This window comes from Callospermophilus lateralis, chromosome 7 (genome assembly GCF_048772815.1).
Source record: "Callospermophilus lateralis isolate mCalLat2 chromosome 7, mCalLat2.hap1, whole genome shotgun sequence".
Taxonomy (NCBI): domain Eukaryota; kingdom Metazoa; phylum Chordata; class Mammalia; order Rodentia; family Sciuridae; genus Callospermophilus; species Callospermophilus lateralis.
In genome coordinates, this window is record NC_135311.1 from 81,256,015 (window position 1) to 81,282,317 (window position 26,303).

The 26,303-nt window shown below is 43.0% G+C and overlaps 1 protein-coding gene across 5 annotated transcripts in view; it reads right to left on the minus strand.

Moving 5' to 3' along the window:
- The window catches only part of Ak5 (adenylate kinase 5), a 254,755-nt gene that overhangs the window by 13,852 nt on the left and 214,600 nt on the right, over positions 1–26,303 (minus strand). The window contains exons 8-10 of one of the 5 annotated variants that reach the window (XM_077110122.1): positions 19,617–19,751; positions 17,392–17,508; positions 4,998–5,189 (exon numbers count right to left, since the gene is read on the minus strand). In XM_077110122.1, the coding sequence (XP_076966237.1) occupies positions 4,998–5,189; positions 17,392–17,508; positions 19,617–19,751 (444 nt within the window). Of the gene's footprint in view, positions 1–4,993; positions 5,190–17,391; positions 17,509–19,616; positions 19,781–26,303 lie in introns of all 5 variants that reach the window. The other 4 variants (XM_076862280.2, XM_077110120.1, XM_077110121.1 and 1 more) reach the window with 4 other exon arrangements.

Genomic DNA, 26,303 nt, shown 5'->3' on the forward strand with positions numbered 1-26,303 from the left:
ATAGCTCATTGCTTACAAAATTTTGCCACTGTGGGCATTCCAAAACAGCTAAAAACAGATAATGGTCCTGGTTATACTTCTACATCTTTTAAACAATTTTGCTCATCATTTGGCATTACTCACATAACAGGAATTCCATATAATCCACAGGGACAAGGGATAGTTGAAAGAGCTCATCAAACTATTAAAATGTACTTATTAAAGCAAAAAGAGGGAATTGGAAAGGGGTATATATCCCCCAAAGATAAACTTAAAATAACCCTTTTTACTCTAAACTTTTAAAATTTGGATTCATCAGGACTTAGTGCTGTGGAAAGACATATGTATCCAAAAAATGTACATAAGCCTAAGGTACTTTGGAAGGATATTCTAACAGGACAATGGAAAGGTCCTGACCCAGTGATTGTCTGGAGTCGGGGTTCTGTTTGTGTGTTTCCACAGGGAGAACAGCAGCCGATTTGGATTCCAGAGAGACTAACCAACGTGATTTCTACAGACCAAAAAGAAGATGATTTGACTCAAATCCATAACAGCTAATATCCAGAGCTCCAGCTTGGCTATTCTTACATCTGCAACAGTGATTAATCAGGATGCTTTTTTCAGTATCTATTTTATTATTGCCTTTTCCCACATCATAAAGTTCTATTTTATTTTTTGAGCTCATACAGACCTAGGTTAATGTTTTTCTGATCAGTTTATTTTTTGACTGTGGAGTTTTTAAACATTGCAATGGAGATTTCACCTATGTAAACCTACAAGGCCTTAATATTGTCTTATGTGTTGTATGTTATGTGTGCACACTTCTGTTTTGTGTTGTATGTCTGTATGTGCATATGTCCATATATCATATATGAGGAGCGCTCATGAATAAATGGATCCAAATTTTTTTATTCACGTGATTTTAATGGTTTAATTTAAATTGGGTAAACAGCTGTTGAGGATTGTTTTAATATGTGTACAAATAAGGAGGTTAACAGATCTGTTTGTTTACTTTCACCTTTCCTTTTCATTATATTTAATAATTCTATTCAGAATAATGTAAATTGTTCAGAAAATTGTTTTCTTAGTGCCTGTTGGAATGTTACGTAATTTTTTTTTAGCCATCATTTTCAGAATTCCTACCTTCATCCCAGTGCCGGTGAAGACAAATATAAAACCAAACTATAGCTTCTTTGATAGCTATCACAGTAAACTGTATAAACTGATGCATCAATGAATAATAACTCAACAAGTAATGCTCAATCAAGGTGTCAATTTATTTTGGGAGGAAATGGACATATTGATAGATTCCTCTGCTTTGAACTGCTTGCAGAACTTGCCTGGACTATGTATCACTTGTATGCATTGTGAACTATCTGTTGGTGTAGCGAATTGTGGTAGTGCTGGCGTATCTTTGCTGACAGTGTCACCAGTGATACAGTTTTTCCAATGGAGCCGTCAATTGGCTTGGTGTCGTGGCATTTCTGTATCCTCCTCCCTTCTACTAGTGATGGTCTAAATTTGGGGGCCAAAAGAGGTGAGGCAAAGAACCTCACCCCCCCACTAGCACCAAGGCCAAATTTGGGGGCCAACAGAGGTGAGGCAAAGAACTTCACCCCCCCCCCCAACTGTTGCATAGGCCTATCCACAAGTATGGCTGTATGCTGGACCAGTAGTCAGTGACGGGTATGATCCAATTGCAGTGGTACCAACCTAAGACATGAGGCTGACGCCTAGAGGTCAGCTCATCCGATGATGGGTAAGAACCATATGTTGTATTGGACAACCTAACAGGCATGGTCCCTAAGCCACATTGCTTGTTGCTTAATTAAACAGAAGGGGGGAGATGCTGAGAGCCGTAGCCAAGTAGGAATGATGCATGGCATTTTTGGTTGAAAGGTGACACCAGCAAGCCATTGAGATGATATGATTATGTTAAGATTTGCATTCAATTGGATATTAGACCCCTGCTGTCTGCCTTGGCCTGCTACTTTGGAGCTCTAGCAGGACTCCCAAAGAGTTCCCATTGGTTGGGAAAGTGCGGTAGGAGGGAATTCCAGAGGAGGGATTTCTTGTTGGGGTAGTGTGTCCCGGGAGAACGCCACGTGTGTGGTTCAGCATATTTCCCGGGAGCATGCGTGGCATTGGTGGGAGTTTCAGAAATAAAGTTTGTTCCTGCTAGAGTGGCTCGTGATTTTGTGCCCAGCCAGACTGCGGCACCAGGCAAGAGGATTGCAAGTTCAAAACTGGTCTCGGCAATTTAGCAAGACTCTAAGCAACTTAGTGAGACCCTGTCTCAAAAAAAGGAACTGGGGATGTGGTTCAGTGATTAAATGCCCCCTGGGTTAATCACTGGTACCAAAAGAAAAAGAAAGAAAGAAATTATTTTGAGACAGAATCTCACTAAATTACTCAGGCTAACTGAGAGTTTGCAATCCTCCTGCCTCAGCCTCCCACATTGCTGGGATTATAGGTGCACTACTGCACCCAGCTGTTTTCTACAAGAAAAAGCATTAATTACTTTTGTAATTAGATTTAAAAAATTTCCCCAAGAATTATAGAGTGACAGACTTGGAGAATTCCAGTCAAGTATGTTCTGTCTACCTACTTTAAGAAGAGAAACTGAGAGGCTAAACAATGAAATGACTCACCAAAGTTCCCAAACTGGGTCAGGAGCTTTTTGATGTCTCCACCAGGGAGTGTTTGGCTAGCATTGGTGCTTTTCACCCCAAATGCTACACCTCAGTTATTTATTCAATAATAAAATCTCTCAGTCACAGTGAAAGAGAGATTCCTCCTGTGGGCGACTTCAGTCCACTGGGTTGCCTCTGTGCTGCTGAGTCCAGATTCTGCCACCACTGGTTGATGGCGTCTGCCTGAAGTGCATGGAGGAAGGGATAAGATGGAGAAAGTCCTCTTTTCCAGAGGGTAAGCAAGGCTTTCCTTTATGAGAGAGGCAGAAAGCAGAAACCTGGGGTATACCTGTGCCACATACTCCTATCCCTGGGTGTGTAAGAAGTTCTGGCTTTATCTGTGTGGGTGGCAGAGAGCTGCGTGCTCAGGCAGAGGGACAGAGCAGCTTCTCCTGGCAGTCCACCAGGAGGCTCAAGGGCTGGAGTCTGTTTTAAATATTTGCAGAGTGGCTCATAAATGTTACCTCACTACAGACCCAGCTGCCAGCATCTCCAAAATGCAGGAGAAGCTGAAGAGATGATCTGAAGGGGACTGGAATTTTCCTTTCCCATTACAAACTCAGAATTTAAGAAAGTTCCAAGGTGGATTCCAGAAGTCAGATTTCTCTTAGATCTATTAGCCCTGTGTCCATGTGCCAGTCATTTGTGAATCTGTAGAATTCAGGTTGGAACGATTTAAGAGAGAGAAAAGGATTTTATGACTCTGAGATTAGTTTAAACCCCGAATTCCTTAGAGATGTTCTCATCTTTATGCATCTTGAAAGAGTATGAAATTCCTTTCTACCTGGAAAATTCTGTGTGTGTTTCAGGCTGCACAAAATCACCAGAAGACCTATCTGGAAAGGCCTTTTCAAACCTGAAATTTTAAGTCTGCACTCTTATATGATGTGCTTTTGGTTTGTTTTTGAAGATTTTAGTCTTCAATTTATGTGGCAATAAGAGGTTACATGAAGCATTCGAGGAAGCATTTGATATCCCGAGTTATATTAAGAGACACCTTTCAGTATATCCAGGGCTTCTTAGTATTCTGGAAAGTGGACCATTGCAGGTTTAGAAGATATGAATTCATTCCCAGTGGTTTTTCCCAAGGAATTGACAGTGTCATCTCTGAGACAAGTCTGATTGTTTATTGTTGGGTGCCTCTAAGTCCTATGATTAGCAAGAGGCAGAGCCCCACGCTCTCACCTGGTTGGAAGGCCTCAGGATTTTGTTTCGGACATCTGCCACAGCTTCCTGGGGGCATCCTAGCCTTACCTTCTTGTATCCTTTCTGCCCAAGGCAATAGGGTGAGCTTTTAGTTTGGAGCCCTGATTCCATCTGCCCGCTCTGGTAGTTCCCATCACCCAAAGGGCGATTAGTGGTTCCTCTTGATCTAGTCCTTGCTCTCCTCTCCACACCCATCTTTGTCCCTGTTTTCCTGGTGTGTTTCACAGTCAAGTGGAGTGATGTGTCCCTCTTGACCTTTTCACTCGGGGTGTCCTCTGCATGGAGTGCCCTGTTCCTCACACAGCACCCGGTGGACACTCTGCCTGGTGCTTCTGAGGCGGCCTTCCTGGATATACCTTTCCTCAGACTAGAGAAGAGGCATTCTGTGCTTGCTTTGAACCTATCCTGCAATCCCAGGTGTGTCAATCTCCCCACTAACCCCTTAAGCTATGTAGGCAAGAACTGCATCAAAACAACTAAAGCAACGTGTGGAACATGGGCACCTGACACACAGCCATGGAATGAGTGAAGCAAGGGGACCAAGCAGTTTACCAAATACCTGTATTAATGATGGTGCCTGAGCTTGGGTGACAACTCATGAACATTAAGTTGAAACTACCACCTCCCCACAGCATCTCCCCTCTTTCACCTATTACCTGCTTCCCTGGCCCCATATGCTGCTTCTCCCCAGAACATTAATTATTGCAAGAAATTGAGGCAAAGGAGCCAAGTTCCAATCATAAACTATGTAAACTCTAGAACTTGAAGGCATCACATCTTGGATCTAGAAGAGACCTTTCAGATCATCCTATTTAGCCAAGGTCATCCAGAGTCCATGGCAGAAACTTTATGTCCCACCCATTCTCTCTTGGAAAAGGCAGTTTTCAGCAAGTATAATGCCATCTGTGAAAACGGATGTGACCAAGTTTTGTTAGTCTATATAACAGATAACTGTTTTTTGATTGAGACAATGGTGAAGAAAGTCAGGAGCTCATATCTTGGCCCAATTCTGCAGTTGCATGCAGTTCCAGATCCTATAACCATCTTTCCCAGACTTTTTTCTTGAAAAGGGGCAAATGGCTCATTTTGGGGGTCACAGGAGGGCATGAAATGACTCACCTTCCGTAGCTGTGTTTTCGTCTCATAGTAGGCGATCACAGGAATGGATGCTCTGTAGTAGGTTTCCAGACGCTTGGCGATGGTCTTGGAGGCGTCGTCCATGCGCGGGCTGCTCTGGCTCCTTTGGAGCAGACGGTTGGTCATGGTGTCTGCCGAGCAGTCCATGCAGATCACCAAGTGTGGGTCTCTGATCTGAGGTGGATGGAGCAGAGCACAGATCATCAGAAGTTCCACTCTGCTGATGTCCTGAGAGGCTTGGGGCCCTCATCTCTTTCATTTCTTGGCCTTCTGGGTCCTCTCAAGAACCCAGAATGATATCAAGGTACAGCAGGGATTGGACTTCAGGGCTCCTCATTTCCAGGTCAGTCCCTTTCTGTATGCTGTCTAAGAGCTGTTTCTTGTCCTCAGCTTTAAGGTCATGGCACACAATGCCGGGATAATATGCTCCCCAGTGCAGACAGTCTGCCTTCACACTCAAGGGGTGGGGTGGGGTGTGATATTTGCTCCTATGGGGAACCTTCCCTGACCTACTGAGGCAGCGCTAATCACTTCCCTTCTCCATACCACCATTACAACTTCTTCTAGCCACCAGTAGGTACTGGCTGAGCATGCAAAGATTGGAGTCAGGCTGTTTAGGGCCAAATCGTGGTACGGTGATTTGTCTCCAAGATGAACTTGATTAATTCCTTATCTTGCTTTACTTGTTAGCTATTGCTTTATTGATATATAAAGCCTAGTCCTCTACCCCTTGAATCTGAGCTGACTTATAACCGTTTTGGCCAACAGAATATAATGGTATAATGCCACACACTATCGTATGGGTCCTAAGGAATTTTGTGATTTCTGCCTGGTTTTGTGGAATACTTGCTGTAGGGGAAATCAGCAATCATCTAAGTGTCTACTTATCTTGTAACTGCCAAGTGGTGAGGTCCAAGATAGCCATGTGGAGAGGCCACATGGGCAGAGATGCCAACTAACCCCCAGCCCCATCCTCAGCCCCAGACATGCACACCCAGCCTTAGCCACTACCTGACTGCTGTGATGTTAGGGACCCCATATGAGAACTGCCCATCAAACATCAGAGCCATGAGCAATAATATCTAGCTGTTCTTTTAAACCACTAGACTTTAGGATTCACTAAAGTTTCACCTAATGTCTTTGCATCTTGAATTTCTCATTTGTACAATAAGGGTGGTCATAAGATTGTTGCGAAGATTAAAGAAAATGAAGGTAATGTAAGTATGCTGCTTGGCATATAGCAAATAGTAAGCACAAAGCTTAGCTATTATGCTTATTCCCACTAGGGAGTTCTGATCTTAGTGGGTAGGGGCTAGGAAACCTGTTTCCTGTCCAAATTCTTGCACATAAAAGATGATTATATTTTAATGAATGACTAATTATAATATAATCTGTAACTTGAACTTCTCCATTTCCCCATCTCTCTCTCTCTCTCTCTCTCTCTCTCTCTCTTTCTTTTGCACTGGGGATTGAACTCAGGGGTGCTCTACCACTGAGCAACATCCCTGGTCCTTTATACTTTGAGACAGGGTCTTGCTAAGTTGCCCAGACTGGCCTTGAATTTTCCATACTTCTCCCTTAACCTCCCAAGTCTCTGAATTACAGGCATGTGTCACCATGCTCAGCTCCCTATTCTCTTAACGGATCTGTTTCTAATGTCTCTGGATTATACCATATGTGCCTCCATAACTCACCCCAACCTCAATGGATCTAAAGAAGCCATTGCTCCCCTGATTTGGCCATGCCCAGGCTGTGAGTTAATGAAGGCTTGTCACTCCCCTGTAGAAAGTACCTGGAGTGGGGCAGGAAGAAAGCTGGGGCAGGGGAAGACTTCTAGGACACACAGAGAAACATGAGCTGCCACCAAGTGTTTTATATACACCCACCTCCGAGGGATGGAAGGTCCTTTAAGGAGCAGAGTGGAGAAATTCTCCAAAATGTAAAAGAATGAAACAAGCCTCTAGAGCATGTCATATTTTTCTGTCTGTAGTATTGGAAGGGAAAAATGAGCATTTGTACAGCAAGAAAGGCTGAGTGAGAGTTTGGGAGAAAAATGATCCCTGTTCACCAGCAGAGGGCGAGTGTGGGAGGCAGTCCACAGTTCAGTCACAGAGGTCTCCCTGAAACAGTTCCTGTGTGGGTCCCTTTCAGGCCATTCTTGGGGGCTGGAAAGATAATTCTGGAATCATTCAGGCACAAAGAGAGATTATGTGTATCAAAGTGGGAGCTGGCATTAAATGACTCTCTGGACTAAAATAAGTGCTGGGCAAAGAGAGGCTGCTTTGATTCTTAAGTGTGGTGGGTGAATCATCAGCATATAATTAGGGGGCTTGTTAGAAGCAGTCTCAGGCACAGCACCTGACCAAGACCCATAGGTGATGCTTCACAACCTGAGAGTTTGAGAAGCTGCCCTAACCAGCCATTTCCTTGGGCTAGAACTATGGCGCTTGACCTCTCTTCCCTGTAATCAGTGCTCTCTTCTTCTGCACAAAGCGGTCAAGCCATCACATTCCATTTGAAAGGGGCCCACGCCACATTTTAATTTTATTACCAAAATCTTTGAAATGTTTTGTTTTTTCAAAAATCCTTTAATATATAACTTTACAAAGTCCATTGGAGTAGTTCTCTGGCTGCTAGCTATGCCTTTTGTCTCCACACCAGTGGTTTACCTCCAACATAGAGTGGGCAAGAGAGCAGAGAACTCTGCCCTTGTCTGAACGAAGGCCCTGATACCATCACCCTGGCTGCTTCCCTGGAACTCTGTCACCACATCTTTGGATACTTCATTGCCTTTGGTATCGGGGACCCTCCACTGGAGCCCAAATGTCCTTCAAAGGTGTAAAGATTCAGCTTGAACTGATTGCAGCTACTTTGAGTCATAACTCCCATGGTGGCCTCTGAGTCACCCTGGTCCCTTTTCCTTATGTAGTCTCCCAGCATTCTATAAATAAACAAAACCACTGAAGAGGTATGCAGTGCTTACAACCAGACCCTGGCCTTTCTCTTTCATATTAGCTGAAGATAAGCCAGGTACATTCTGGTTTGGATGCAGCCACTTTATAGGCCCTGTCTTCCTGACCCAAATCATGGGGATTTTTGGTCTTGCTTTTACTTGGGACCATACCTCTGCAGTAAGTCCCTAGGACATTGTAGTCTGTGTAGTCCTGGATCTCCCTGCCTCTCTGGTGCTTTGGGGCCGATTCTCATTGACTGGGATCTGGTGTTCTAGAACAGAAGGCTATTGGGATCCTCTAGCAACATTTCAGCAGCTGAATGGGCTCAGCTAAGGGCTTTGGAGACAACCATCTATAAACCCATTAGCACCCCTGCTGGGAGGTATTACTATCTCCACTTTAAGTCGCGGAAATGGGAGCTCCAAGAAGTTAATTTGCCTAGTCAGTAAGAACTAATCAGTAATAATTAGTTAACGACAGGCCTGAGCCACCTGCATTTAACTCAAAAGCCTGGTAACTTCACCCTTGTGAAGAGCCAGGGCTGTCAGAATAGGGCTCAGGCAAGATGCTCAGTGGGCACACAGAGGCAGTAGAGGAAGATGGGATGGAGGGAAAGGAAGTGGGGACTTGGCATGCATGGTGTGGCCTATTTTTCAGAATCTGGCTCTCATTGCTTTTTGATATTCAATTGGGATCAGATTCTCCTTGTACTCCTCAGTGGGCTTGGAACAATGGTTTGGCCTTGGTAATCCCAGCAAGTGGAGGGAGGAATGTTTGCCTGGCTCTCCTCTGACCCCCACCTCAGTTTTCCTCCAATGGAGTGGGAACACAGGTTAGGCCATGTTTACAATGGGCAGGAACTCTCCATGCATCTAGGAACTCTCTTCTGTGGAGAAGAACAGCTCTCTGACCCAAATGGTTTCTTCATTTTTTTTTAAACAAGTTTTGTGTCAATTTTATTGAGGTACAATTAACATACAGTTAGATTTGCCTATTATTATTATTATTATTTGTGTGTGTGTGTGTGTGTGTGTGTGTGTGTGGTGCTGGGGATTGAACCCAGAGGCCTTGTACATGCGAGGCAAGCACTCTACCAACTGAGCTACATCCCCAGCCCAGTTCCTTCATTTAACAATGGATTTAACATTAGTTTCTGCCTCTTGGGAGTATAGTGAGGGTAAACAAGTTCATGCATGTAAAGTGCCTGACTATGTCAAACACCACATAATTGGGGGCTAACATTATTTGATATAGGCCTTTGCAATATATATATATATATATATATATATATATATATATACATACATATATATATATATATATTCTTTGAGCTGTAAAATCCCATTGGTCATATTTGGGTTTATACAGAATCAGAAGCCACTTTGGCTTTTAGCCTGAGGTGCAGGCTCCAGCATGCTTACTTACATCCCCACAATGACTGACAACAAAGCCACAAAACCCATTTCTGTGACTGCCACTCAGAGGTACAGCCCCTTGGGGAACCTTCCGAAGGAGTCTCTGGGTCATTCCCATATGTCTGAAGACATTCCCTTCCATTGCCACCATCTCTTCTTCCCCCCACACCACCATCACACAGACAAATATTCTGCAGGGAACAGAAGTCAGAAGAATGGGAGAATCTCAAGTAGAAAATCCAAAGTGGCTCTCAAGGCTCCCCACAAGTACAAGCAACTGGACCCAAGCAACTACACAGTCCCTTGGCTAGACTCAAGGTTTCTGTTAAGCGACTACAGCTTAGATTACATATGTGAACAAAACTCATGTTTCTGCCCATGAAGTCCAATGGGAGTGAGGAGTAGTCAGGCAGAGGGACAGTAATGCCATCATTCACACACCCAGGAATATCATGTTCATGTTCCAGCTAAAGACAGAATTGTAGCTCAGTCTCCTGGGAGAGAAGAACCCAGAGCAGGCCTCCGCCTTTTACTTTCAATACCTGTGTGTTCAGCTTGGCTGTTGTTAGCAGGGGATGGAGTTACAACAGGAAAGTGTTTCAGTTTCCCCCCAGGCAGCCAGACTAAGTGCACAGCCTTCTTAGAGATGATAATCTATAAAATGGGGGTAATGACACCTACTGAATAGGATCATTAAGGATTAATCAAATGGTATATGTAAAGCATTTGGTTTAGTATGTTGTAAGTGCTCAAAAAATAATGGCTATTTTTCTAATATTTTGTATGATTTTAACTATATAACAATGGCAGAACAAAGACTGGAAGAACATACATCAAAATGTTAATTATTCTTTGTTTTATAGTTTTGCATATTGTTTCATATTCATATGATTTTTTATTTTTATTATTTTTTATTAGAGCTCTATAGTTACATACAGTAGTTGGGTTCCTCCCAACAAACTCATACACACATGGAATTCAATTTCCCCTTTCCCTCTGGTCGTTCCTCCCTTCCCACACTCTCCTTTCTCTACTAGACTTCCTTTTGCATACACACACACACACACACACACACACACATATATATATATATTTGATTGGTTCTTTTTACTTGTGCATAAAGGTGAAATTCCCTGTGTCATATTTACATATGCACAAAACATGATTTTTATATGATTAAGAAAGTTTTACTAAGGATCAAAGTTGGGTTGCTTTACCACTGAGCTACATCCAAAGCCCTTTCTATTTCTATTTTTTATTTTGTAACAGGGTCTTGCTAAGTTGCTGAAGCTGGCTTCAAACTTGTGTTCCTCCTGCTTTCACCTGCCAAGTTTCTGGGATTACAGGTATGCACCACCACACCCAGCCATATTATTTTTATTTCTATAGCTGGAAAAAATATTACTTAATTTTAACCATTAATTGAATATCATGCTCAGGTTTATAAATGGGAAAAGGCACTTTTCAAGGACTCCATCCCCATCTTTCCAATACTCACTGATGGATTGATTTTCAACCTACATTTATTTTCATCCTACTTCATAGAAGAGGAAATGGAGATCTGCAAAGTTAAGTGACTTGCCTGTGGGTCAGAGAGTTGCCAAGCCAGGCTCTGAGTACAGGCCTGTTAGACCAAAGCCACTGTAAGCAGGTTCTCAGTGGGATGGTGATCAAAAGCGCCCAGCTCTGCCTTCACATCCCTTCTGTCCCTTCTCTCACATGCTTCCCCAGCATATCATACTGGAAAGTGAAGGCACAGACTGTTGATTCAGTGGGGGAAAAGGAGCCTGGAGTGTGTGTGTGTGTGTGTGTGTGTGTGTGTGTGTGTGTGTGTGGCAGCCTCAGGGATAGAAGATAGGAAGGTAATAGAGAAAGCACACACAGACTTCAGATTGTTTTATCTTTCACAATGTCATATACAGTTAGCTAAGTCCTCAAAGGACCTCGCATCTCCGCTATAGCTATGCAAATATGTCAGTCTAACTAACTGAGCTGGATTTTCTCAGAATACAAATGGTTTGCATCAATCTCTGTGACTGCAGAAAGGCTGGTGAGGCTGCTTCTGTGGTCTGTTTGAAACCACTTACAGACCTGATTGGGCTTCAAATGCAGTTGTAGACCTGATGCATGGACAAGAAACCCTCACTCTGCTCTCTGCCAAGCTGATTACTCTGCAACTTTGGAGAAAATCAATTGTCTATATTTATCATTGCCAAATTGCAAATTAATTTCTTGCCTGTAATTTGGAGGAGGCTGTCCAAACGATGGGCCCCTGTAGGACACAAAAGTGTCAACAGGAGCTCCTTCTGTTTGTAGGTTTTTTGTTTTTCTGGTCAGGATTAAAGCACCTGTGCACCACCCAACTGCGGAGAGCCATGTTCTCTTACGTCCTGCTTAACTGATATAATCTTTTAAAGTCATTGTATCTGGGGACTAACCAGTGTCACTCTTTGTAAGCTCCTCCCAGCAGTAAAAGACTGTCTTTGTAGTTCAGTAGTGAAACGGGATGCCTGTGTGTTTTTTGGAAATGATATCATGAAGTTTTGCATTGGTTGAAACTGTCTAGTCTCAGGCTGGTGACTCTCTCACCTTTCGAACCAGTTAGGTTTCTTTTCTCCCACATCCTGAAACGTGTCTGAATGGGGCCTCAGTGGGAGGAGGGTTTCGCTTTACTTTAGAAAGGATTGCATGGATGATTTCAATTTCTATGTAGCCAAAGGCTGGGAGCAGAACAACTGGTGACAAAGAGGCCCGAACGCTTCATTGGGCTGTAAGCCATAGAGGGAGAGGTGATGAAGTAGAGATTTTACAGGTTTGTATGAAGTGTGGTTAAAAAATGAGTGATCCCAAACTGGATAATACTTGGCTGAATAGGAAGTTGAGTGACTTGCCCAGGTCATACTAATATTTGGCAGAGGTAAAATTCCATATTTTCTGAGTCCAGACCTTATGAGTGATGTGCTTCAAAGATGTAACCTTACATGGATCCCAATAGTGCTGTTACTGCTCAGAATGATTTAGAAGACCATTGGCCTAAGTTCTGGGATTTGCCTCTGGATCTAGTTTTAAAAGCTTCAAAAGGAGGACAGGATGATAGTTTTGTGTTGTTTGCTCCCAGTAGCTGAAGGAGAGGAGAGACCGACTATGTATTTTATCCTTAACAGTTTGAGGATTTCAAACAAATAGTCTACTACCTCTGAGAGCAATTTGAAAAGACTTCTATTTCCCGGCATTTCAAAGCAAGCGCATGACCTGTCCTGACCTCCCAGGGCTCTCTCAGACTCCTCTGACCTTAAGTTCACAGAGAAGATAAATGTGAAATCCCCTGGTGGAATCAACAAATGGGCCAAGGACCTGAACAGACACTTCTCAGAGGAGGACATACAAACAACCAACAAGTACATGAAAAAATGCTCACCATCTCTAGCAGTCAGAGAAATGCAAATCAAAACCACCCTAAGATACCATCTCACTCCAGTAAGATTGGCAGCCATTAGGAAGTCAAACAACAACCAGTGCTGGCGAGGATGTGGGGAAAAGGGTACTCTTGTACATTGCTGGTGGGACTGCAAATTGGTGCGGCCAATTTGGAAAGCAGTATGGAGATTCCTGGGAAAGCTGGGAATGGAACCACCATTTGACCCAGCTATTCCCCTTCTTGGACTATTCCCTAAAGACCTTAAAAGAGCATATTATAGGGATACTGCTACATCGATGTTCATAGCAGCACAATTCACAATAGCAAGACTGTGGAGCCAACCTAGATGTCCTTCAATAGATGAATGGATAAAAAAAAAATGTGGCATTTATACACAATGGAGTATTACTCAGCACTAAAAAAGGACAAAATCATGGCATTTGCAGGGAAATGGATGGCATTAGAGCAGATTATGCTAAGTGAAGCTAGCCAATCCCTAAAAAACAAATGCCAAATGTCTTCTTTGATATAAGGAGGGCAACTAAGAACAGAGCAGGGAGGAAGAGCATGAGAAGAAGATCAACATTAAACAGGGATGAGAGGTGGGAGGGAAAGGGAGAGAGGAGGGAAACTGCATGGTAATGGAAGGAGACCCTCATTGTTATACAAAATTACTTATAAGAGGAAGTGAGGGGAAAGGAAAAAAAACGAGAGAGAGAATGAATTACAGTAGATGGGGTAGAGAGAGAAGATGGGAGGGGAGGAGAGGGGGGATAGTAGAGGATAGGAAAGGTAGCAGAATACAACAGACACTAGTATGGCAGTATGTAAAATGTGATTCTGCAATCTGTATATGGGGAAAAATGGGAGTTCATAATCCGTTTGAATCAAATGTATGAAATATGATATGTCAAGAGCTTTGTAATGTTTTGAACAACTAATAATGATAATAAAAGAAATCCCCTGGTAGGATACTCTCTACCCTAAAGCCTGGACCCTGCAGCAGTCGGAAGGCATCTTCTCTTGCATGTGTTTCCACATTGTCAGTCCCTTGACTCCTGGACCACATTGTTCTTGCCTCTGGAGACTCCTCAAATTCCAAGCCTTACACGGGCCATGATTCTAAAGTGGTATAGGAAAAGTACCCCTGTTCTTCATTCAATTGTTTACAGCCTGCTTCTACCTCTCACTGCTCCTGCTCTCTAGCTAATGAAGTAGGCACCTTTGTTCTCCCACATCCTACCCACCATGCTGTTCTGCCTTAACCACAGGCCCAGAATCAATGGAGCCAAGCAACAATGGACTGAAATCTATAAAACTGTGAGCCAAAATAAATCTTTCCTCCTTTAAGTTGACTTTCTCAGGTATTTTGTAACAGCAATGGAAAGCTGACTAACAGGCAAGAAAAGTAAAAATAGGTAAGTTAGACTACTTCAAAATTGAAAATTTCTATGCAAAAGGGCACAATCAAAAGAGTGAAACTGGGGAAAATATGTGCAAAGTCATAAATCTGATAAAGGGTCAATATCTAGAATATATAAAGAACTCCTGTAACAACTGGGCATGGTGGTATACACCTGGAATCCCAGAGACTCAGGAGGATGAGAAAAGGAGGATCACAGGTTCAAGGTCAGCCTCAGCAACTTAGTGAGACCCTGTCTCAAAATTAAAAAAAAAAAAATTAAAAATGTGGCTCAGTGGTTAAGCACCCCTGGGTTCAATCCCTGCTATCAAAACAAAAACAAAAACAGAACAGAACAAACAAACAAACAAAAAAACTCTATAACATAACAATAAAGACAAACAACCTGATTCAAAAATGGGTAAAGGATTGTTCTCCAAAGAAGATATGCAAATGGCCAAAAAGCACACAAAAAGATGCTTAATATCTCTAATCATCGGGGAAATGCAAATCAAAACCGCAATGAGATACCATCTCATATCCATGATGGACAAGATGGCTACCATCAAAAACAAACAAACGAACAAAAACTCCCAGAAAATAACAAGTGTGGGTGAGGAGAGGAGAAATTATTATTTTTCATTATGTAAAGTGATGCAGCCACCTTGGCTGGCAATATGTCTATACAGATAGTGTGGCAGTTCTTCAAGAATTAAAAATAAAATTACCATATGATCAATCAATTCCACTTGTGGGAATACACAAAAGAAATGAAAGTTGGAGCCTGGACAAATATTTGTGCACACATAGTCAAAGCATCATTAATTACATTAGCCCAAAGTGGGAAGCCACCCAAATCTCCACAGAAGGACGACAAACAAACAGAACGTGGTACATTCACTGGTAGGTGGTTCAGACTTGGTTGGATCTGGGTACTCAGATTTGTCCAATGATGGTCTTACTCTCTCTGTCTTTTGGCTTTTTTTCCATTCATGTTGGCCTTATTTTCTTCCTATTCTAGTCTTATATCCTACCATCCAAGGGTCCTCAAAATAAAGTATTTCTGTTCCTAACAGGTCCAGCAAAAGTCCCAGAGCTGAGCTTCATTATCCTGGATTAGGTTGTGAGCCTATCATCACAGAACCATTTACTATGGCCAGTGGGATGTTATTCAACCTGGAAAAGGGAGGAGAGTCTAACATGTACTCCAAGAAGAATGAACCTTGAGGACATTTTGCTAAGTGAAACAAACCAGTCACAAGGGGATAAATCTACTACTTCTACTTATAGGGGGAAGCTAGAGTAGTCAAATTTATAGACAGGAAGTAGAATGGTGGTTTCCAGGGGTTGTGGGGGGGGGCGGGGGAGGGAAGGGGAAACTCTGTTTAATGAGTATGGAGTTTCAGTTTAGCAGGATGAAAGAGTTCTGGAGATGATGAACAACACTAGGAATGTAGTTGGTTCCAGCGAATGATATACTTTGAAACGGCTAAGATGGTAAAATTTTATGATGTATATTTTGCCATAATTATAAAAAAGCAGAACAATTCTCCCAATTCCATTTTGTCAGTGTATAATGAGGCTTGCACTTTTAAAGTGATTTATTTTGTGAAAAGAAGCTCATTAGAATTCTGGTGCATGAGGGTCCCCCACTAAGGACTGCCCAGAACCTATCTAGTCACAAGGCTCCACCGCACAAAGCTACTCTCCCTGCCCTCCCCAACCTGTGCCCGCCCTCACCAGCTGGACCTGAAGAATTTTTCTTTGTTTCTGGTTGCAAGTGGGAAATTCAGGGAAGTTATATAAAATAGGGTCAGAGAGAGCTCAAAACAAACCCCAGGAGACACGCAAGCACAAATCACCTTAATCTATGGTGCAGTGTTAGAGGGGATATTATCTTTCCTATCAGCAGTTGTCACTTACTAGAAAGTTGTCATCTGCTGTGTGACCATGGACAAGTCATCAAACTTCTCTGGACTTAATTCATTACCTTTAATAATAGGACAATAACACGATCTATCTAAAAAGATTATTTCTAAAACCATCAAATGAAAGAATGCATTTGAAAATATTGTAAAACTATTCTAAGGAGATCATTATGTAGGTATGGATTTTGCTGGCACAAGCCTGTCATCCCAGCACTTAGGAGGCTAAGGCAGGAGGATTAAAAGTTTGAGGCCAGCTTCAGCAACTTAGTGAGACGATGTCTCAAAATAAGAAAAATAAAAAGGGATGGGATGTAGTTCAGTGACAAAGTGCCCCTGGGTTCAATCCCCAATAGTAAATAAGTAAATAAATAAATTTAAATATGAATTTCTTGTAGGTTCTAACTGGGACAATTGTACCCTTCTTGCCTGGACTTTGTAAAGTTACCGGCAATGCACGTACTGTGTAGCACAGGACCCAGCTCAGAGTCGGTTCAATGCCTGGCAGCTGGGATGGTATTTACCATTCCTATGGGAGTGTCCCTGACCCACCATCTTTAGTAGGAGAGTGTAGGAGTAGGGGAGGCTGGGATGATGGGAGATGGAGCTGTGTGCATTTTTGATTCTGCCTGACTGGCATCCATTCCCCTGTCTTCTTGTGTAAGGGTACCTCTGCTTTTCCTGTGGCAATTTGCTTTTCCTTGCTCAGTCTATGTGGCTCAGGTGTGGTGCCCCCATCCCCTCCTGGCTGTGGTCCTCCACAATGGGTCAGCGCCTTCCCTCACCTTTCCCTTGGCCACAGTAAACGGCTCTCTGATTGATCTAAATCCAGGGTAACAAAATTTTTGCTGGGACCTCTGGGAAACAGAAACACTTTTGTGTGAAGTCGTTTAGATGGTAGGATATGAGACTAGAACAGGAAGAAAATGAGGCCAACACAAATGGGAAAAAAATCCGAGAGAGAGGGAAAGAGAGAGAGAAAGACCATTGAAATCTGAATACCCAGGTCCAGCCAAGTCTGAACTGCTACTGGGCATTTTAGTTATTTAAGTCAGTAGACCCCCTCCCTACGCCCTCCCACCGCTTTCTTTTTCTTTCTTTCTTTTTTCTTTTTTTGCTAGTTTGAGTTGAGTTTTTGCCATTCATAATGGAAAGGTTGATTAACGTAATTGGGAAAGGAACAGACTTTGAATTTACCCCCCAACCTCAATGATGATGTCCCCTGTTTTTCTTCTAGAATGATCCCCATCACCACAGCTCACCCTGCGTCCGAACTCTTGCCCTTGCTTCACTTCCCGAGGGTAGCCGTCAATCAAGAAGCCCTTGGTGTTGCTGAGGCTGGCCACCATAGCCTCCTTCAGGAGCTCCAGAACGATGCCCTGGAGCAGGGGGAGAGTGGTCAGACCCGAGATGAACAGCACTAGAATTCCCAGCGTCTCCTTCAGTCATCCCACTGAAGGAGGGAGGAAGGTTCAGACAAGATCAACCGCAGACAGCAATATTCCATATTTTATCAACTCCTAGTCTCACTCCCCGTACACACATTTAATGTCTATTAAATGGGTAGGTATCTTAAAATCAGTGTGCTGGGTCGTAGCGTAATGGTTAGCTTTTTTTTTTCCCCTTCTTTTTCTTACTAGTGCATTCTTACTTTTTATATTCAACCAGGGGGTCTTAAAACAATGACACCTTAGATCACATGAACTATAGTAGCCCTACTTCAAATGGCAGCACTCTACGCATTAGGCATCATGGTAATTTAAAACTAGACCAAATATGGAATAAAATGTATTTCACTGTTAATTTTTTTGAGGGGAGAGGTACCGGGGATTGAACTCAGGGGCACTCGACCACTGAGCCACATCCCCAGCCCTATTTTTTGTATTTTATTTAGAGACAGGGTCTCACTGAGTTGTTTTAGCGCCTCAATTTTTGTTGAGGCTGGCTTTGAACTCGCGATCCTCCTGTCTCAGCCTCCCAAGCCGCCGGGATTACAGGCATGCGCCGCCACACCTGGCTCACTGTTCATTTTTTCCAGTACATATTTTATACAATTTGACACGCACCAACTTGAAAAGACTTTCCGTAGATGTGACTAGCATTTTCTGGCGATATCATCTTCTCCATTCAAAATCTGTATCTAATTAGTGCTTATGGGCCATAAGGGAGGAGTTTGGGGGAAAAGCACAGGAAAAATGCACTCAGCTGCCTTCTGAGGAGGCAGAGGCATTCCCTGCTGCCTGGCCTTTGGCAGGGCATGGGGAATGTAGGCATCTAAGTGTAGTCAGAATCCTCCCCAGATAATTATGAATAACTAACTCCTCATGAAGTTTATAGTCTAATGGGGAAGACAGACAATAAATAGAGGATAGTGAGCTAAAGATAACTTCCAGGCACAAATTAAGCAAGACAAAGAGAAAAGCAAGCTGGAGATGCTATTTTAGATGGGATGGTCAGGGAAGGCCTCTTTGATCAGTTGTGACATTTGCAGGGCTCCGGGTGAACTAAAAGAGCAAACTATGTGAATATATAAAGGAGGAGCCCTTGGGGCTGAGGGAAGACCTGTGCAAAGACCCTGAGGCAAGAACAGCCTGAGCTATGGGAGGAACAACTTGGAGGCCAGGGGCTGGTGGCAGCAGGTAAGGTGGGGGTGGGCCATAACAGTGGAGAGTAGCTGGAGGCCAGAGCTATGGGCAGGACCCTGGGTTTGAAGGTTCTGAGGAAAGGAACAGCCAATTTGATAAACGTTTTTTAAAAAATCCCTTTGGTTTCTGTAGAAAAGAATCGATGGCAGGGAAAGAGTGAGTGGTTGCAAGGGGGTCAGCTAGAGCCAGCTGCAAGGGTCTACTTTTCTTTCATGAGGACCATGCCGGCTTCCAGGTGGTAAAGACTCCAGGTGGTGGAGGAGGACATGGCAAACTTTATACAATAGGGACTGCATTGTACAAGCCCAAAGTACAGAGTCCAGCAAGGAACATAGTATGCAAGAGTGGATTTTTTTTTTCTTTTTTTGCCATGGCATCTGGCTTCTCAGAGATGAATAGTAATTCAAAAAAAAAAAAAAAAAAAAAAGAAAGAAAGAAGGTACATTTTTACTTTAATTCCACAAGGAAGACATCTAATGTTAAGATAATGCTATTACACTCGCTAGAACTAGACCAAAAGGTTATTTTCTGTTTTGGGGGAGGTTTTTAATTCTAGGCTGAAAAACAACCATATTTACCACTGTTGAGAAGATTTTTAACTCTTAAGAGGGGCCTGGATTTGGGGGAAAGTATGAGCCAGGGTAACAATTTGGGGGCTGGTGAAGCGAACACAGAGAGGCAAGTGGATTGTCTGCATAGACCTGCCTGCCTCTGGATTGTTAGAGAGAGAAAACAGCTGCTGTCTGTCCCTCTGGGTTTCTTTGTTTCGGCAGCTCAGACCCCTCACAACAGGTTCAGAACCTCTGCCACCATAAAGGCAGAAGTTTCCTGATGTTGCTTACCGAGGGCACCAGGTCGCCGCGCTCCATGATGTCTCTGATCAATTTGCTTCTTTCAGATGTTGATGCCAGTTCTTGACGCAGGAGCTCACCAGTTGAGAGGTGTGTGAATCCGTATTTTTCCACCAGTTTTTCACACTGTGTGCCTTTGCCGGAGCCAGGGCCACCTTGAAAAAAAAGTTATATGTCAGATATGCGTCCCGAGTCTGGTGCCTCCCTGTGTCTGTGGCCGCCACGGTGGGCAAGCCTCAGTGCTTCACTCACTAAGTGCATACTGAGGACTTGGGATGAAGCAGGAGCTGTGCTGGACGCCATGGATACAAATGGAGAGTATAGTACAGTCCTCAGCCCTTAAAGAGCTCCTGGTCCATGGAGGGGGCAGGTACTAGAGACAAGCCACAAGCAGTGGCTACAGCAGTTGCAAGTGTGTGATGCAGAGGGTTCAGCTGCTGAGGGGGGCACAGAGTCCTATACCAGGACTCTACTGGTAGAGACAGGAGTATGAGAGGTTTCCTGGGGAATTGAACCTGCTCAGGTGCAAAGTACTGGCCACAGACCTGATACTTAGTGAGTACTTGGGGAATACCAGCTGTTAATTTTGAGAATAAATTATTTTTATTTGCAAACCATCATAACCTTACAGATTCATAAGCGAGGAACAAAGAACATTCTGAAACATTGTTGTGGGTCACACAGGTACGTTTGAGTGTCGTTTCCTGAAAGTAAGGAACAGGCGTATCTTCTCACATAACTTCAGACCTTATTTGAATTTCAAATTGTCCTACGGACTCAATGTTCCTTGAAGCCAACAGACTGAGTTCAGAGCCACGCACTGTCTTCTGCTGTCATGTCCTTCTGGTCTCCTTCAGTAAGTCCCGGTTCCTCTGGGACTCCTTGACAATTTTGAAGACTATAGGCATTCTATAGGTATTCCTCAACATGATTTTTCTCTACTTTTTCTAGATATTCTTTTTTTTTTTTTTTTTTTTGGTATGGGGGATTGAACTCAGGGGCACTAGACCACTGAGCCACATCCCCAGCCCTATTATTTTTTTTTTTTTAATATTTATTCATTTTAGTCGTAGTTGGACACAATACATTTATTTAATTAATTTATTTATTTTTAAAAAATGTTTTAGCTTTAGGTGGACACAATATCATTATTTTACATTATATGCTGAGGATTGAACCCAGTGCCTCGTGCATACTAGCCGAGCGCTCTACCACCGAGCCACAGCCCCAGTCGCCCCCAGCCCTACTTTGTATTTCATTTAGAGACAGGGTCTCACTGAATTGCTTAGGGCCTTGCTTTTGCTGAAGCTGGCTTTGAATTCATGATCATCCTGCCTCAGCCTCCTGAGCCACTGGGATTACAGGCAGGTGCTGCTGCACCTGGCTATTATTATTAATTCTGAGTGCCTTCCATATTTCTTTGATGAACACTAGATATTTGACTCCTTTCCCTACCCTGCCAAGTGCTATTAGTTGCTAAAGCGTAGAATTTTACATCTGAAAATAATCATAGCTAACGTTTGCCAAATGCTTACTGTACCAGTCACTGTTCCAAGCACTTTATATGCATTGATTTAAGATAGGCTTCAGAGGCAGACACCGTTGTTATGCCCAGACGGGAAGTGAAGGCACAAAGAAGGTACTTCCATTGCTCTGGGTTGCATAGCTAGTAAGCACCAGAGGTGTTCCCTTCTCTCTTCCTCTCTGTGGCCAGATCCACCAGTCACAGTTTGGGTCCTCATGCTCTCTGATTGGCAAATGGCAATCATCCCACCTCTGCATGTGGGAATGGTTTAGGCTCTGGGGTCCAACAGACCTGCTCATAGGATGATTTACCTGAAAAGCATGTCATTCTCCAGCTCCATAGCACTCAATAGCTCCCCATGCCCCACACAATAAAATCCAAGCTATGTGTAGGGTCACTTCCACACTCCAGAATCAAGTCCCACACGACTTCTCATCTGTTTCTTAATTCACTTCTTTTTAAAACTGAGATATAATATTTGTACACCTTTATGGGATATAGTGTGATAATTTGATACATATATACAATGTGTAGTGATCAAATCAGGATAATAATCTCTTTCGTTTCTTGAAATGTTAAATCTTTCCCTATTTCTTGCCTCGCCCAACATCATCATGTCTAACCACAGTTCCTCTAAGAAGACATACTTTTCCCAGTTACCAAACTGGCTCTCCCTGGTCCTGGGCTTGAAATGCCCTCCTTCTTTCTCTTTTTTTATTCCCAAGCTTTATTAAGGTTAAATTGGCAAAACGGTATAAATTAAGGTATGCAGTGTGATGCTGTATGGTAAATAACCGCAGTGATGTTATTAACGCCTCTATCGCCTCCATAGCTACCATTTCTTTTTTCAAGTGAAGACATGTAACCTCTATTTTCTTGGCTAGTTTCAAGTATAAAATACCCTGCTGTTAACTATAGTTACTGTGCTGTACACTGGGTCTCTGCAACTTATTTTCCTTATAACTGAAAGTTGATCACCTTTGGATCAATCTCTCTCCACTTCCCCCACCCTCAGCCCCCAGCAACTATCATTCTGTTCTCTATTTCTGTGCATTTGACTTTTTTAGGTTTCACATATAAATGTGATCATTCAGTATTTGCCTCTCTCTGCCTGGCTCCTTTCACTTAGCATATGTCCTTTAAGCTCACCCGTGTTGTCTGCTGCCAAGTGGTAGGATTTCTCTGTTTCTTTAGGCTCAATAATATTCCACTCTGTAGTCCACATATATACCCATGGCGTGTGTGTTCAGCTACACACTGCATCTCCTTTCCCCATTCATGCTTCTTTTCTAACTATTCAGACTCTTCTCATCCTTAGGTCTAGCTTGGGTCTTTCCCCTCTTTCAGGAACCATCTCCCACCCTCAGCTCTGTTGGGCAGGATGCCAATGGCATCTAGTGCTTCTGCCTGTTTTCCAAGGTGCCTGGGTCCCTCACCAGACCCTCTGTCCCAGAGACTTCTCTGGGCACCTTCAGGACTCAGTTCAGCACTTTGCACATGGCAGATGCTTCATAAATGTCTGATGAATTGCAGGGTTTTTATTTTCTATTTAAGGGGAATATTTAACATTAATAAAAATGCAAAATCACGACTGAAATTTTAGCATGTTAAGATTTATGACTTATTCTGAAAATTGATTGGTTTATCTCTCTTCCTATAAAAAACTCTTTTCTTGGGTTAGTTCGAACTTCTCTCTTAAAGGACATTAGGATTTGTCTTTCATTAGTAGAAAGGTCCATGTTTTGTATCTTCTGCTCGTCCATATAGCTGCCAGGTCAGGAGGGTTGAGGCCCCTCAGAGTATATTGTCCTGGATGGGCTACATGCAATAGGAAAACAGCAATTACAGAAGCTTGCAAAAATAATGCAGACCACTTAAAGGAGCAGCCAATTCCCAGCTAATGCTACGTTTGCTCCAAGCACTAGACTGCTGCCTCCTGATATAATAGGAACACAGAGTGTAGAAACAAGAGAAGGCCACTCAGGGGAAGAAGTGCTTCCAGATAAATGACTAAGAGGAGCAAGCAGCTGAGCTCCTGCAGACGCCGCCGTGGGGCTTCTATGGGTCGGATTTACCTGGAAACTCTTTTCCTGGGAAGGCTGGTAGCTAGCTGGTCATGTGGAAAAGATATTTTCAGACTTGGCTTACAAGGCAAAAATGTTGTGTTCCAATTATTTTCTTCCTGCAGCCTCCTACTAATATGACTATTATAGTTTTTGTTCCTCTAAAATGTTATTTAATAAATCTGGATACAAAGACAATTAAAAAAAATCTTCAACTCAAATTAACAACAGCTGTGTGTTAAACAGCAACCCCTCCCCACACCCTGCCCCAGTCCCAGTTAGAAACCTTTCGAGCAACAGCTGCAAATTCTTAGCATTTTTTTTTTTTTTGGCCAAATGGTGCAGGCACAGTGGAATTTTAAGCAATCTATACAATGGCTTGATTCTTCCCTTGGCTCCAAACTGGGGAACAAAGCGATTTTCTCACTGCAATAAAAGCACAAAAAAAACTGCTGGTGGAAACATGAATTCTCATATACTGTCACTAACATGTCTCTGAGGTCTTAACTTATGACTTCTAAATAAAAAACAATGGGGCTTTGATATCCCTCCAGGATAATTTGTTACATGGAAAAAAAATCTTTGAGGAACCACATCTCGGAATGAGTGGGCTGTGTTCTCTGGTGACAAGATGACTGCTGACAGACGCGGAGCCATCCCAGTGCCTGCCATCTCGCGGATTGTTAGTGTATCCTTAACTCCAGGCTCCTACGCCCAAGCAGACCTGTGCACAGTGCCACACGGTGTGACACACACAGAGTCTATGAAATTCCATTTTGAAGGGGTCTTTCAATATTTCAGGGGGGAGAAAAGTGGAAAAACCTTTATTCTTAATCTCAAATGTAATTTTAAAAAAATCTCCCACGTAAGACCATAGGTGCTTAAAAGTATAAGTGGTGTGAAGTCCTACTCTAGGGCTCAGCCTCTCACTCCCCCTGGATCTACAGAAGGAAGAGAGAGGACAGAATAGGGGGCTTGTGAGCCCAGGCACCTGCTGTTCTTTGAGGTGGAACTGAAATGATCTGTGTCACCTCAGCATGTTCACCTGGGTCATCCCTTCCTCTTTGCTTTTTATTTATGGGTAAAATTCTCTCTTAAAGACAGCTCTTGCCTCCTATGCAATTATTGCAGATACTTGGCCTCCGGGAAAAAGGATGAAATGTTATAACAAAGCTGGCATGTTATAGCACATTCTGGGCTCCCAGAGAAAGTTCAGGCAAATAAAGATGTCAGGTAGAAATCGGCGGAATCCCAAGCACAAACTAATGCATGCCCTTAAGTTTGGTTTACACCTTTATTTTTACATGTTTTCCATAGCAGTGGCACAGAGCTGGTTATTATGTCCTTTGTTGACATTTTACTGTATCTTTTAACTGCTTGGTGCAACCTGGAATTAAGCACAAGGCATATTAATTCAGCTCTTTGTTTGAAAAACATTTACTGGTCAGCTATTAAGAGGTCTGACACTATGCAAAGCTCCGGGAACAAAAAGATTCAGAGCTGGGTCTTTCTACCAGAGAAGGGAAGATGGAAAGTGACCCCTATCACAGCTGTGTGACAGGGCTGGCTCTGAGCCTGTAAACAGCACTGGGAGGGGGACTCTCCACCCAGGCAGGGGAAGGGTAAGCGATTGCCAACACTGGGGAATTGTGGTAAGGAAGACCACCAAGAGTTGGAATATGAATTTGGAGATATAGAAGAGGAACGATAGACTGAGTCTCAAAAGAGAAGTGCCCAAGAACCCTTGGAATGCAGGAATTGCCCACAAAACTTTGAAATGGTGAGCAGCCCACTCCACATCCTTAGCCTGTGCCCTTGGCCCTCATTCTTGACCCATGCACTTTTCTGCAAGAAGTGATGGCAATACATAATGGCAGGGAAAATTTGTATAACTTGGCCCTTGATTCCTCCTGTAGTCCAGTCCCTTCTAGGGTCCCTCTGGGAATACTAACATCCCACACCAAGGTGTTGCTGTCTCTCTCTGGAGGTGGCCCACATCCTCCCTTGAATATGTGTTCCTTGTTTTACCCTGAAAGATGTCTCTCCCTTGAGGTAAACACATTCTCCTTTGAACGTGTATCTGCTTTTCTAAATAAATCTGTCGCTGCAAGTTGTCATCCGTATATCTGGTAACTTTAGTTTTTTTACTCAGTAACAAGAAAGTCCACAAATGGAACTTCAAAGCTTGGTTACCTTCTTGAGATGGGAAAGGGACAAATATTGACAGCAAGGGTATGTGGGGAGATATATACATAGATTTCATATAAATTCTTATTAATAGTTGTCTATCAAAATGAGATAGAGTAAGGCAGCTGTAAGTGAAGAAAAAACCCGACACAGACTTCCGGAGACCCTATCTCAAACATTAAAAAGAAAAAAGAAAAAAAGAAAAGGGCTGGGGATGTGGCTCAATGATAAAGTGCCCCTGGGTTCAATCCCCAGTACCAAAAGAAAACACCAAATAACCAAGCAAACAAATGAAAGAATTAGGTGTCCATGAATGGATTCTAATATTTCCCCATTGTCTTCAAACATATTCTTCTTCTTTCTGGTACTGGGGACTGAACCCAGGGGCACTTAAACACTGAGCTACATCCTCAACCCTTTTCTGTATTTTATTTAGAGACAGGGTCTCACTGAGTTGCTGAGGCTGGCTTTGAACCTTTGATCCTCCGGCCTCAGTCACCTGAGCCCCTGGGATTACACGCATGCACCATTGCGCCAGTCTTATTCTTCTCATTTTTAACAGATATTTTAATCCTCTTATTCACTAGAAGATGAAAATTATTTTCTTTCCTCATTATTTTCCCACTCATTGACTCCCTCTCTTCTTGGATGCTATTTTTACTTTCATCATTCTCTGAAATTGAGCTTCCAAAGTTCACCGGGGTTGAATCACCATCATATTATTCGACAGCTTTCTCCTACTCTTTCATATCTTTGATTCCTTAGCAACCTTTGGAACCGCTGACAAACACTTGGTAACCCTCTCTTCCCCTGGCTTGCGGCCTGAGCCAGGCTAAGGTCACAGAGAGAAGAAATTGCTTTGCTTCACTGTCCCTACACCTTGGGCAAGGGCCCAGGTAACTG